General features: G+C 38.6%; 2 protein-coding genes and 1 pseudogene across 2 annotated transcripts; all 3 read right to left on the reverse strand.

Annotated features, from left to right (window-relative positions):
- Positions 1-2,750: 2,750 nt before the first annotated feature.
- On the reverse strand, positions 2,751-3,599 carry LOC127624534 (C-C chemokine receptor type 4-like). The gene has a single exon (XM_052099313.1). The coding sequence runs from the start codon at positions 3,597-3,599 to the stop codon at positions 2,751-2,753; it is 849 nt and encodes a 282-aa protein (XP_051955273.1).
- A 5,420-nt stretch (positions 3,600-9,019) lies between these two features.
- LOC127624535 (chemokine XC receptor 1-like) lies at positions 9,020-9,857 on the reverse strand (annotated as a pseudogene).
- A 4,955-nt stretch (positions 9,858-14,812) lies between these two features.
- LOC127624536 (C-C chemokine receptor type 8-like) lies at positions 14,813-15,583 on the reverse strand. The gene has a single exon (XM_052099314.1). The coding sequence runs from the start codon at positions 15,581-15,583 to the stop codon at positions 14,813-14,815; it is 771 nt and encodes a 256-aa protein (XP_051955274.1).
- Positions 15,584-15,853: the final 270 nt, after the last annotated feature.

Below are 15,853 nucleotides of genomic sequence, written 5' to 3' on the forward strand. Positions count from 1 at the left end.
CAGGGAAGGAAGCCTTGGGAGGCTCGAGGGGCGAAGCGCTGGGAGGCTCGAGGGGCAGAGCCCTGGAAGGCTCGGGAGGCGAAGCACTGGGAGGCTCGAGAGGCGGAGCCCTGGGAGGCTCGAGAGGCAGAGCCCTGGGAGGCTCGAGAGGCAGAGCCCTGGGATGGTCATGGTTACAGGTGCTGGCTCTGGGACGGTCGAGGCTACTGACGCTGGCTCTGGGATGGTCGAGGCTACTGACGCTGGCTCCGGGACGGTCGAGGCTACTGACGCTGGCTCTGGGACGGTCGAGGAAGGCGGAGGCTGGAGAGCAGAAGCCTTCCCTCTTTTCCTCCTCCTCCGGGCGGGCGAGGCTGCAACCCTGGATCGCTGACCGTGGCAGGTGTGGGCTGAGGCTCGCTGACCGTGGCTGCCGTTGGCTCTGGCTCGCTGACCGTGGCTGGCGTTGGCTCTGGCTCGCTGACCCTGGCTGGCGTTGGCTCTGGCGCTGGCTCGCTGACCGTGGCTGGCGTGAACTGGGGAGCAGAAACCTTTTCTCTCCTCCTCCTCCTCCTCCTCCTCCGGGCGGACGAGACTGGCAACGCTGGCTCGTTGACCAAGGCAGGCGTGAAGGGACGAGCCATGGACGAGTGGGGGGTCACCACTGTGGGAGGAGAGGCAGGGTCCTGCTCGACGACGCCCACAGTGAACAGTGAGCCGCATGCCAGCAGAGTCTGCTCCACGAAATCGCGGAGCATCCAGCCGTGCGTCGCCGGTGGCAACCGCTCCTTGAAAACCACCAGGGAGGAGTCTGGGAAGTCCGTAGCACTTGCTAGCTAGAGAAAATCACAGACATGGTCCTCCACCGGACGGCTTTCTTGCCTCAAGTTCAGCAATCGACAGTTTGCTTGAAGAACTGCTAGATCCATATTTGGGTCGATCGTTCTGTTACGATGGAGATGAGGGCAGACGAGGAGTGGGGATCTAACTGCGGGTTCTTTATTAATCAAAAGTGAAGGCAAACAAACCGGAACAAAAGAAACATCCACGGGGGGAAATAATGAAACAAAAACATGAAAAAACATCCAAGAAGAACACAGGCTGGGGAAACATCCACGAAGGGCAAATATAACATACATCAACATTCAACAATCGACCAGGAATGGAGAAACAGCAGGGTTTAAATACACAGGAGACATGATGATAACAAACGACAATCAGGTGAGAACAATGACACAGGGCTGGCAGTGATGAGGGCCGGGAATTGTGGGAAGTGTAGTGCATGACAATTGACAAGTGAAACACGGGGCAGACAACAAGGGATCGTGACAATTATAAAGTATCTTCACACACAATTCGGAGGTGGCACACAGAGCTGCTTGAACTTGCCAGTGTAAAAGATACAAAGTTGCTTGTGTTATAAACACAACTGGTATCACCCAATGAAAAAGACACTATATATAGATATATTTATATATATATATATATATATACCTGTACATCTACTTATTCTTGCGATTATCAAATCAGCCAATCGTGTAGCAGCAGTGTAATGTATAAAATCTTGCCGATATCAGCTTCAGTTTAATGTTCACATCAACCATCAGAATAGGGGAAAAAAATGTGATCTCAGTGACTTAGACCATGGCATGAGTGTTGGTGCCAGATGGGCTGGTTTGAGTATTTCTGTAACTGTTGATCTCCTGGGATATTACTGTATATGTGTCTCTTTACATTTATTTTTTGACATTACGAATGTTAGCCTGCACGTGGTGGCAAAATAAAATTTTTGTGTGTAATATGAGCCAGTTTGGTGACGTGAAGTGATCTGCATCAATCAATGTTTTTATTCATCAGCACTATGTGATCGCTCAGATTTAATTTACACTACTAAAGCTAGGAAATATTTCTAAACGGCTTTAAACTATGACAACTATAGCATTAAAACTCATCACAACTGAGAGACACAACAGACTGAATAATTACATAAACTCGTGGTGCTTTCCTCTTACTGGAGTTCCCACATTGGAGAGTACGTACTGTTCAAAATGCCAGAGGAGATTGCGGTTTCTATAGTGAAAGACTTTTGCACACCAGCTACCGTGAAATAGGGAGGAAACCCCTGCTTGGATGGCTATTTTTCCACAGAGAAAATAGGATGTATTTGACCAAAATTATATTATCTTTAGAAAGCTGACTAACACACTACTGCATCTCTGCTTGGGAGTGACAAAAGGTGATCACACATGGTCTCTCTCTCTCTCTCTCTCTCTCTCTCTCTCTCTCTCTCTATCTCTCTCTCTATCTCTCTTTCTCACACACACACACACACACACACGCGCGCGCGCACGTATGCAAGCACACACATACACACCCACACACACATCTTTGTTTCTCCAATAACTTGTTAGAAGCGTGATACTAGTACTAAAGTGACATTTTTGAAAGGTTTGGACGCATCATTTGGTTTTAACCAACAGCAGATTCTGATCCATCTTGTAAGAAAGTAGTTCTATGCACAAATGCCTTTTTTATGGACATACTGAGTTTTTGCATACTGCATTTTTTTAAATGGACTTATTCATTGAATTGTTGTATATAAGCAATAGCACACTCACAATCATGCTATATGGCCCTAAATCAGCACTTCTGTGATTGCCTGCAGCTGAGTAGATAAACCTGTATATATACAGCATACACACACACACACACACACACACACATACACACATATACACAATTATATAAGTTATTGATGCATATCACAATTGTCAAATTTTATTTGGGGAACAATTGCAGGGGAGTTTTCCAGCCCTGTGTAGATAGAGTACAGGATGTACAAAACCAGACAGCACATAACAAATCAAAGCAATGTACTCCAGCGGTGCAATACGTAGTTTGAGAATGGTAACTAATCCTGAGATAGTAAATGGGACATACTGGATAACCATGGCCACAGTAGTTATCAGAATGAGATAAAACGCTCTTCTCTTCAGGTGGTTTTCCTCCTCTCTCTCTCTCCCTCTCTCTCCTGGTCCTGACTGCTTCAGAGCTCTGAGAACAGCCGAAAGGCAAAACAACTGAATGGACAGGAAGATTAGACTCTGCATTGAGGTGAACCACACATGTTTATAGTTTTGTGAATCTATAGTAAACATGCAGACGAAACAGGAGCCAAGACAAATGGTCCAGGCTGCAGTGGAACAGATCACTCTATATCGGAGAGGTTTGAACTTCAGAAAGGTCACAGGATGAACCACTGCCAGGAAACGCTCGACACAGATCAGACACTGAAACAGAGGACGACCAGTGATGCTTAGACCTAATAAAAAGTATTCCAGTGTTGTGAGACATGAAAACCACATTGACAATGCAAAGATGAAACTATTCAGACAGTTGCCAATCTCACAAACAGAGAGATTGAGGTTGAAGAATCCTGATGCAACTCCACTTTGTGTTCCTGTGACGATGAGCCATATAACATATGAGTGTGTGGGAAGACCAAACAGGAAATTGATGCTGTACAGACAAATTTCCAAACTTTCCATTAGATCAATGGAATCAATTGCGCAGATTGTGGATGCTTCAGGTGTGGTGGAGTTCACTGTTGAGTAATTCATTTCTTCATTGGTTGTCTTCTCAGCCCAGCAGCTCACAAAACATAGGCCTATAGTATATAATATCGCAACTGTGATCTATGGAAACAGTAAACCAGTAAGTATGAACCAGTACATTCTGTTAATCTGCTCAACATAAGTGAGATTAACACATTCAGTATACATGATCCAGCCTGTATTTCCACAAAGATCCCAATTTAAATACAAATAACCAAAACACACCATTATTAAATCACTTCACAAAATTAAGTACTTTAAAATTAAGTAATTAAATACGGCTTATAGACAACATTTACATATTTTTATTTGAATTGTCAATTTTTCCAATTAAATAAATAAAGCTCTGCCCAATTTTATTCAATAGCTAATGCCTTCAACTTGACCCACAAAAAAACTTGCCCTTGGGAGATAATGAATCAACAGAGGGACATTTTTGAGGTTAAAACTAAAAATTGAATAAAAACAAGGACTAACTAAATTGTTTTCTATGAACAGTTTTGCCTTGATTTTATTTTTGTATTATTTTTAATCTTGCATCCCTTGAGTTTTAATTGCAACAAACTTCTCTGAATTTGAAATTGTGCACTGAGCCACATTTTTACACAACATTTCTTAACTCACAGCAGCAGTATTTAAACAGTTATAAGGACAAATTTAAATTAAATTAAAAAGTTATAAGTTACAAGTTGCATTTATTACCTGATCAGGGAGTATCCTGTCTTCCCAAAAAGTCTTCATAGCCTAACAGGGCTTCCACAGGTGTCACACATTATACACCTGATATGCAAATTTTACACCAAGCTTGTAAAAATAATGAGAGAGGGGAAAAACATATCTGCGTTGTGATAGGGTGTCAAGTTTAATGCAATAATCATTGTGGCAACCTTCAGGGGAAAAGCGCTGGGTCATTGATGAGGTGTTTAACTGAAGTGTTGAACGTGTGTGGGATGTGTTGTACATGAGTTGTGGATTATTCAAAAAATTATGAGAGAGAAAATAATAAAAAGGTCTTCAAGTTTAATGGAAAAAAACATCTATGATAACTCATTATATGCCACATATAACAATTCAATCTGATAAAGACACAGAATAGTCTTAATGCATATGCAAATGGACTATAAAATATTTGATGCACAGGCAGGTCAGATTGAGGTGGTGAATGTCTCTAAATAAACAGAGCGCTGAATGACAGAGGAACATAAACATGTACATTTATTTAGAGGACAGAGGCAATTCAGCGTAAAGAAAAGAAAAAATCCACAAGTGGCAATTGGGTCATTCCTGGGATTCGGTAATATATCAACTTGGGAAAAATTATAATAATTGAACTACATTTGATTAATTGAATACTTCAAAACATTAGGCACATATAGACTACAAATATATAACGTATGACATTTTTCTTATATATATATATATATATATATATATATATATATATATATATATATATATATCTGGATTTAAAAAATCCTATTGAAATGTACTGATTTAATATCTTAATTTCATGTGACAGGGTTGAGTTGTTGAGCTTGCCCATACCATCTCACCATAACACACTTCACAATATGAAAACAGATTATAATATATCTAAGCTGTTTCTGTACCATGCTGTTGAAGACAGCTGAATGATGTCACTTCTGATTATTAATGTTACAATTTGTATGGGCTGAAAATGGCTGGTGTGACGAGGTTGAGTTCAGACTGAGGGACAAAGCACTTAAAGCCTGTTTAAAATTAAAAAAAATCATGTTTTTTGTTGTTGTTGTTGTTGTTGGTAAAATATCTTTCTCAGAAAAGGAACACAAACAAATATTTATATAAATGACAAAAAATTATATAGTGTGCACTTTTATGATAAAGATTATTTTAACACTTTTAATTCATTATAATGGGCATATCAATATCTTGCATAAAGCTTTCAACATTTAATTTTAGTGAACGACCACTTCATAAGGTCTGGGGGACTGAATTATTCCCGAATCCCAGGAAAGTAGAGAAAATTGGCAAATTTGAAAGAACTGAATCTGTTGTAAGTACTTTACGAACTTTGTATGGGATTTGCGCTAGGATTTCTTATCTTGCTTTTACATCTTTAACCCGTCATTTATAGTTATTTCATGCTGGAGATGGCCAATCCATGAAATACTATTAAGGTCGAAACATACTCATGTACATGAATGTAGAAGTGTGTGTAGTTGCATTGCAAAATATGTCACTAGTATGCATTGCATTCTCAATGTTTCCACAAGGGCCACTATAGCAGGATTAATGTGAAACTTCAACTTCTTTAGTGAGTTTTCTCTGTCTAGCCAGATACTCACAACAGTTTGAAGAGAATATTGCTGAGTATGTAATTGAAAGACAATATATATATATATATATATATATATATATATATACAGTGAGGAAAATAAGTATTTGAACACCCTGCTATTTTGCAAGTTCTCCCACTTAGAAATCATGGAGGGGTCTGAAATTGTCATCGTAGGTTCATGTCCACTGTGAGAGACATAATCTAAAAAAAAAATCCAGAAATCACAATGTATGATTTTTTAACTATTTATTTGTATGATACAGCTGCAAATAAGTATTTGAACACCTGAGAAAATCAATGTTAATATTTGGTACAGTAGCCTTTGTTTGCAATTACAGAGGTCAAACGTTTGCACACACTGCAGGAGGGATTTTGGCCCACTCCTCCACACAGATCTTCTCTAGATCAGTCAGGTTTCTGGGCTGTCGCTGAGAAACACGGAGTTTGAGCTCCCTCCAAAGATTCTCTATTGGGTTTAGGTCTGGAGACTGGCTAGGCCACGCCAGAACCTTGATATGCTTCTTACAGAGCCACTCCTTGGTTATCCTGGCTGTGTGCTTCAGGTCATTGTCATGTTGGAAGACCCAGCCTCGACCCATCTTCAATGCTCTAACTGAGGGAAGGAGGTTGTTCCCCAAAATCTCGCAATACATGGCCCCGGTCATCCTCTCCTTAATGCAGTGCAGTCAGCCCTGTCCCATGTGCAGAAAAACACCCCCAAAGCATGATGCTACCACCCCCATGCTTCACAGTAGGGATGGTGTTCTTGGGATGGTATTCTTTGGTATTCAAAAAGTTATATTTTGGTCTCATCTGACCACATGACTTTCTCCCATGACTCCTCTGGATCATCCAAATGGTCATTGGCAAACTTAAGACGGGCCTTGACATGTGCTGGTTTAAGCAGGGGAACCTTCCGTGCCATGCATGATTTCAAACCATGACGTCTTAGTGTATTACCAACAGTAACCTTGGAAACGGTGGTCCCAGCTCTTTTCAGGTCATTGACCAGCTCCTTCCGTGTAGTTCCGGGCTGATTTCTCACCTTTCTTAGGATCATTGAGACCCCACGAGGTGAGATCTTGCATGGAGCCCCAGGGAGATTGACAGTCATGTTTAGCTTCTTCCATTTTCTAATGATTGCTCCAACAGTGGACCTTTTTTCACCAAGCTGCTTGGCAATTTCCCCGTAGCCCTTTCCAGCCTTGTGGAGGTGTACAATTTTGTCTCTAGTGTCTTTGGACAGCTCTTTGGTCTTGGCCATGTCAGTAGTTGGATTCTTACTGATTGTATGGGGTGGACAGGTGTCTTTATGCAGCTAACCACCTCAAACAGGTGCATCTAATTTAGGATAATAAATGGAGTGAAGGTGGACATTTTAAAGGCAGACTAACAGGTCTTTGAGGGTCAGAATTCTAGCTGATAGACAGGTGTTCAAATACTTATTTGCAGCTGTATCATACAAATAAATAGTTAAAAAATCATACATTGTGATTTCTGGATTTTTTTTTTAGATTATGTCTCTCACAGTGGACATGCATCTACGATGACAATTTCAGACCCCTCCATGATTTCCAAGTGGGAGAACTTGCAAAATAGCAGGGTGTTCAAATACTTATTTTCCTCACTGTATATATATGTTACGAATCAGACGAGGGCAGACGAGGAGTGAGGATCTACATGCAGTTTATTTAATGGAAGAACAAAAGGATAACTCAAAATAACAAAACAACACAGGGAACAAATAAAACATCCACAAGGGGAAAACACAATATAAACACGAGAAACATCCACGGAGGACACGGCAGTCAAGGACAACCATTACATTTAACAACTGACCAAGACTGAACAAACAACAGGGCTTAAATACACAAGGATAATGAGTAATGAGTGGGAAGTGTAGTTCGGGACAGGTGACAGGGGAGAAACACAGGGCAGACAACAGGGAATCATGACAATATATATATATATTCAGATAATTAAAATGCATTACATTCCTGTAGCAGAAGAGTTAATCATTGATAAGACAATACAAAAAGCGGCTTTAGAATACAATGTATTGTTTACTACCATAGTATTGATCATAAGTCAATCATTGGCAAACAGTTCACAGCAATCCATTACACAAGTGAATTTGTCAATCAGTTGGAGATTCATTACGAGGGCTTGTTTAAGGACCTGTCAATGTACACCTGCGTCAGACATGCTTGTGTAGCGTCTCGGATGCGTTATTTTTTATAAACGTGTTAAATCGACAGCCCTAATATATATATATATATATATATATAAAACAGTTTACATGAATAATAGCACATCAAGTTTAATGACAAAGACATTTGAAGGTAACTCTAGCAGCCCCTTCAGTATTGCTGCAGACCTGAGATCTCCAAATGAAGCCGGAATCTTCAAAAAAGAGCGGGATAACTCCAGAAGTGTGCGGGGTTACTCCAAAAGGAGGATGCACCAATTCCACACACATTAAGGGGTAGGGAAAGAGTTAGGGTAGGGGTTCTTTGTTAGGGGTTTGGAGTGCCCACCCCTTTTTTTTTTTTTGGCAGATGCTTTTATCCAAAGCGACTTACAGTGCAATTATTACAGGGACAATCGCCCGGAGCAACCTGGAGTTAAGTGCCTTGCTCAAGGACACAATGGTGGTGGCCGTGGGGTTAGAACCTTCTGATTAACAGCCCTGTGCTTTAGCCACTACGCCACCACCACTAATTTTGGGGCTCAGCTTGCAGCAATATCCTTCTTTGTTCAATATAAAGATTTCACCATGGATGAGATGCATAGTTTGTGGTAGAGCTACAATTACGACACAACATTTCATATACAGTGTTTTCTAGCAACAGTAAGAATTTAGACATTATACATTATAGAGATTATATATTATTTAATATTGCTGCTTGTGCATGCATTTATTTTGAGGGAGGGCCCAGTCATTGCCAAAACTGGACAAAACTGCCATATTGTACTGTGATATTTATGTAGCATTGTATCTTTACACTTAATTTGGAGGTGCATAAAGTCGCTTCAGAGTGATTCAATCGGAAGAAAAATATGGTTCACAGACTTAATTTTGGTAAAAGTTTACAATGGCAGGTTTTTATTGAGAACAGAGGCAGGAGAGTTTTCCAGTCCTTTGCAGATAAAGAACAGGCTGAACATAACCAGCCAGAGCATAACAAATCCAACCAGTGTACCAAACTGCATGAATGTATTGCTTGATCACAATGGAATATAATCCTAAAATAACATTTGGAACATATATGATAACCATGTTCACCGTAGTTATAAGAATGAGGTAAAACGCTCTTCTCTTCACTTGACTTTCCATTGTTCTCTCTCTCCCTCTCTCTCCTGGTCCTGACTGTTTCAGAGCTCTGAGAACGGCTGAAAGGCAGAACAACTGAACGGAGAGGACCAGTAAGAACTGAATCGATATGAACCACACATTTGCAATGCCTTCAGAGACCACAATTAGCAAGTAGACCAAACAGGAGCAAAGACAAATGACCCAGGCTGCAGTGGAACAGATCACTTTGTATCTGAGAGGTTTGAACTTCAGAAAGGTTACAGGATGAACCACTGCCAGATAACGCTCAACACACATCAGACACTGAAACAGAGGACGAGCAGTGAGGACAATTCCAAATGAAAAATATGTTAATATCATGAAAGTTGAAAACCAAAATGACAGTACAAAGAACAAACAATTCAGACAGTTGCCAATCTCAGAAACAGAGAGATTGAGGTTGAAGAACTCTGATGCAATTCCACTTCCTGTTCCTGTGACGATGAGCCAAATAACATAGAAGTGTATCGGAAGACCAAACAGGAAATTGATGCAATACACCAAAATGTCCGGTCTGGTCATTATGGACTGAATTGTGGAGTTTGTGGATGCTTCAAGTGTGGTGAAGTATCATGGTGGAATTATTCATTTCCTTCTTGCTTGTCTTCTCAGCTCCCAAGCTTAAATATACAGTATATGCAAATAATACTTCAACAGATATCTGTGGGAAGAGAGAAGTATAAAAATATGAAACACCCATTAATATCCTCACGTGTATCTGATGAGAATTGTAAGAAATGTAATAATTCCCGTTCTGATTCCTCTTAGTGATTCTGGTTCCTTAACGGTTCCATTAGCAATTCTTTATGAGTTCTTTAAAGGATGAAATGCTCATGAAGTCATAAAAACAAAAGTCATGTAAATTGTTAAGATCCTGTATTTGTTTTTAAATAAAACCACTTCTGAAGAAGATCCAGTTCATGATTGCCAACCCTAGTGGTCACTGAGACTAACATTCTGCATAACATATCCTTTTGTGCTCTCAAAAGAAAGATATTAATACAGGTTTGGAACACCATGAGGGTGCGTAAGTGATGACAGAGTATTTTTGCTCAAAATCCAAACTAGTCAGAATAGAACTGCATTCCAATATTAAATGATTCAGAACATGAAACCTGAAAACAGTGATATTGTTGAGGCAGAAAAGCAAAATGTGCAGTAATAGATAATGCAACTGATTTATGGAAAGAATGTAAATATACAAATCGGACTGAATAAAATGAAGATAAAAGGACAAAAATCAATTAAATATGACAATACATTTTCAATAAATTCTTGTTTGTAATCCTCATTTAAGAGCATTTCAACAGTATGACTTGCATGTAGCCTGCATGTAAACATTGACACATGTAAAGGGGTTTTAATTCTATGCAAAACCCCAAATATGCCCAGAACAAAAATGCAGTTTAATACTAAATGACTTTAGAACATGATTTGATTTCATTGATTCAAAGTATGAACATCCACACACACACACACACACACACACACACACACACACACACACACACACACACACACTGTTGTGTTTCCATGTTTTATGGGGACTTTCCATAGACATAATGGTTTTTATACTGTGCAAACTTTATATTCTATCCCCTAAACCTAACCCTACCCCTAAACCTAACCCTCACAGAAAACTTTCTGCATTTTTACATTTTCAAAAAACATAATTTAGTATGATTTATAAGCTGTTTTCCTCATGGGGACCGACAAAATGTCCCCACAAGGTCAAAAATTTCGGGTTTTACTATCCTTATGGGGACATTTGGTCCCCACAAAGTGATAAATACACGCTCACACACACACACACACACACACACACACATGTTGTGTTTCCATGTTTTATGGGGACTTTCCATAGACATAATGGTTTTTATACTGTGCAAACTTTATATTCTATCCCCTAAACCTAACCCTACCCCTAAACCTAACCCTCACAGAAAACTTTCTGCATTTTTACATTTTCAAAAAACATAATTTAGTATGATTTATAAGCTGTTTTCCTCATGGGGACCGACAAAATGTCCCCACAAGGTCAAAAATTTCAGGTTTTACTATCCTTATGGGGACATTTGGTCCCCACAAAGTGATAAATACACGCTCACACACACACACACACACACACACACACACACACACACACACACACACATATATATAAATGTATATGGAGACCCTGATCAAGCTGTTTATTCTGTTTGACAGAATAAATAGTGCTTAGCTCTAGGGAATTAATCTGAAATATATGCAACCCTCATACAATACCTGATAACAGTGATATTTTCATATATCATTCAGCAGAAAAGAAACTAATAATAAATTTTTTTAAAGTTTGTCACCTGGAGTGTGAATGTCCAGTCTTTCTAATTGTATTGAAAGCCCAGTGCTGTGTTGGAGGCTGACTTCAAAACTGTGATAAGGTCACACATAGTAGCTTCATATACTGCAAGTTACATAACACACTGTATCGCTTGCTCAAATATTTCAGCATAAAGAATGATGTTCAAAAAGACAGATAGTCCCACCTGTGTAAACATTTGAATTGAAAAATGCATGTGTGCATTCAATGTGGATTTCCTTTATTTATATATATATATATTTCATAGCTCATGATCTAGAATTCCCATTAAATAAATAAATCATGGACATCTCTTCGTCTTAAAATGTGGTGAGGACAGTTGGGGGTTCTCAGACGTGCTATTTGAGATGGCACAATACAGCAAAGGCTCATGAATATTACTTAAGTTATACACAAATGACTTGTAATGATCTTTAGTGGTTTTACTAAAGGCTAGTCTACAGTATGTGATGTAATGGACCAGAGATCAGTGGCAGAGTTGTAGAGTAGCCTATTTATAGTTATTTTCACATTCAAACTAGAAACAATGAAATAACTTTATTGGCAAAAATAAATAAAAATAAGGTTTTGAAATGTCTAAGCATAGCTAATTTAAATTGTGACTTCAATAGCATGATCAGTTCATATTTTCAATCAAATAAATTGGTTAGGGTTGTGACTTGATGTTTATTATTGCATTGGTATTGAAACTACAACATTATGATTAGGCCTATAATTTATTTGTGGCCAGATGCAATAAAAACGAAGGGATCATGGGCTGAATGGTTGCTATAATAAAAAGACTTGATGCTAGATAGCCACCATTTTTGCCTTTACATTGTCTGCATAATATGAGAGTTCTTTGTACTTTATATATATATATACATATGCTATTCTACAAGTGGGACTGTGATGAGGAGGAGGGCGGGCCGGGCCGTGCGTGCGCACAGCCGGCCCCCAATCGGGATGATCAGCCAAGGAGAGGGATAAGGCAGAGCAATTTTTACGACTTTCACCTCTGCGAAAAACTTGTACGGCACAAGTTCATCTAGAAGGCATCAAGGATTTTTCCAGAACCTCATGTGTCGACACATACGTAGAAAATACATGGAACAAAATTCTGATGTGTCCATTATTATGAGTTTAAAATGAAATCAGGTTGGTGTGTCTTCATGTTTTTTTGATAGGTGCAGTTTGAGATCGATACTGGCTCAAGTGATGCAAATTTATCCCAAATGAAGTTCAAGTTTGTTGTTTGTTTTTTATCAGAAAAAAAACTGAATAGGAGGCCACGACAACCCATATTTGTAAACCCCAGCTTTAATAACTAAATGATGTTCTGACCATGTCATGTCTTGTTTTTAATTTTCAGTCTTTACTATGTGTTTGTACCGTTTTATTTAGTGTTTTAATTTGACCCAAATTGAATGGCTAACTTCAGACGACTTTCGCCAAAGCACATTTGTCATGCAGTGTTAAACAAACAAAATCATGTTAACAAAATCTTTTGGTTTGTTTTTATCATGAAATCTTGTTTTTGATGTGGCAGTGAGTCAAATATTCAAAGGAATTGACAGCTGACGAGTGACTGACAGCCTCAAAATAAAACAATAAATAAAAAATGGCTGACAGAGTCATTGTTGTAGGATTGTATTGGAAAAACAAACTCCATACACATAGAAACCACAAACATAGCTGCCAAACACACACAGAATAGATTGATTATTGTCTATGCAAATAAGACTATTAAAGTGTTTTTACAAATGCATATTGCAACTGACCCCTGGGAAGTGAGAAGTGTGAATTTACCAGGTAATCCAGACTGCATGAAACATGCATTTTTGAAAATCAGTTTGTGGGATACGACGGCCACAAATCAAACATTGAAGAGTAAAAAAGGTGACAGGCTTACATGAGATGACTTGATTTTGAAATAGCATTTGCATTTACACAACATTTATCAAAATGACCTATTATAATTTGCATGTGACAGCAAAATCGAAAGATATTCAACTTCAATATCAGACAAAAACTAGAAAGGTACAGCTTTTATTCCCATAAACACCACCGAATCAACAAACAGAATTCAAAATCAATACAGATTTGATACAGGTATAACATTTTTGCTAACCTTCTTTTAAAGAAAGGAAACATCTGTAAAACAAAATGTGTTACTCATGCCATATTTATTTATGCTGTATACTATATGACTGATGTATGTCAGTAACTTGCCATGCACTTCCCTTGTCTCGTTCTAAAACACAATGTTTCTCTTTCTTCCATGGTACACAAAAGCTATTTTCCTATTACATTTACATTTATGCATTTAACAGATGCTTTTATCCAAGCAACTTACAGTGCACTTATTACTGGGACAATCCCCCCGGAGCAACCTGGAGTTAAGTGTCTTGCTCAAGGACACAATGGTGATGGCTGTGGGGATCGAACCAGCAACCTTCTGATTATCAGTTATGTGCTTTAGCCCACTACACCATTCCCACTCCCACTCCAATTCAAATTGTGGTTAGGTTTAGGGTAAGGGGCATAGACTTTATGGTTCATTGGTCGGATTATTTTTCTCTATGGTAGTAAAAGTCACATGTTTTTGTACAATCCAACTTAAACGATTTCTTATGAAGGCCTACTATTATTATGACTGCTCATGAGGGTAGGTTGCCTTTCACTTCAATACGGCTGAAAAAAAAAAAATCTGGATTATTGTTACGCAATCTTATTTTTGAGTAGCGAGATGAATCTTGGACTAAGTTGTCATGTGAAGAATGAACCTTTATTCTTCCAAAAACAACATTTATAAATCTGAATCTGCAAAATAATAATATTAATAACAATAATAAATAAAAATGACCAATTTCAAAGTAAAAAGCAAAGGGAATTTAGCATGTAAACAATTTAGAGCTGAAGGTTTTTAAGTTCATGACAAACATCCATTTTAAAATATATATATATATATATATATATATATATATATATATATGAATGGTAGTGCTTCATAATTCATACTTCAGTAATGTAATTTATACTAGAAATGATTTTATGAAGAAAAAGATCATATTGAGGAGGTGAATGTCTCTAAATAAACAGATCACTGCGTGACAGAGGAAACACCAACATGTTCATAAATCCTTATTTAGAGGAATAAATTTGGAATATAACATAGTAAACTATCACATTTGAAGAATTTATCAGGAACAGAGGCAGGAGAGTTTTCCAGCACGGTGCAGATAAAGAACAGGCTGTACAAAACCAGCCAGGAAAAACAAAAGCAAAGCAGGAAACCAGATAGCTGTAATGTATTGATTTGTCATGATGGTGCAGAATCCTGAGATAGTCATTGGAACATATATGATTACTACATTCAGAGTAGTTATTAGAATGAGATGAAACGCTCTTCTCTTCATGTGGTTTTCCTCCTGTCTCTCTCTCCCTCTCTCTCCCGGTCCTGACTGCTTCAGAGCTCTGAGAACAGCCGAAAGGCAAAACAACTGAATGGAGAAGAAGATTATGAACTGCAGCGAGAAGAACCATGCATGTAGAATAATGTTGTCTGAAAATAAAATCATCAAGTTGCACAAACAGGACCCAAGAGTAATGATCCATGCTGCAGTGCAACAGATCACTCTGTATCTGAGAGGTTTGAACTTCAGAAATGTCACAGGATGAACCACTGCCAGATAACGCTCAACACACATCAGACACTGAAACAGAGGACGACCAGTGATGCCAAATCCTTGTGTACCCAGTGCTAATATTATCATAAATGGATACCATTCAAACAGTACAAATAACAAAGAATTCAGACAGCTCCCAAGCTCACAGACAGAGAGATTGAGGTTGAAGAATCCTGATGCAACTCCAGTCCCTGTTCCTTTGACGATGAGCCATATAACATACGAGTGTGTAGGAAGACCAACCAGGAAATTGATGGAGAATGCATACAATTCAAATGTACGCATCCTAACAGAATAAGTTGTGAAGTTTGTGGATCCTTCAGGTGTTGTGTAGTTCTCTGTAGTGTTATACATTTCCATTTTGTTTGTCTTCTAAGCTCTGTGGCTCACAAAAGCTTAAATAATATTGCAACTGTGATGGAAAGAGAGAGCTGTAAATGTATCCGGTAATTCAGATCAATTTAATCATCCATCACAATGAATACAATCTACACTCTTCCCAATCAAAATCCAAATAACCAGCGCACACCAATGAAATGGCTTCAGAATATGGTT

The sequence above is a fragment of the Xyrauchen texanus genome, chromosome 31, assembly GCF_025860055.1.
Source record: "Xyrauchen texanus isolate HMW12.3.18 chromosome 31, RBS_HiC_50CHRs, whole genome shotgun sequence".
Lineage (NCBI taxonomy): Eukaryota > Metazoa > Chordata > Actinopteri > Cypriniformes > Catostomidae > Xyrauchen > Xyrauchen texanus.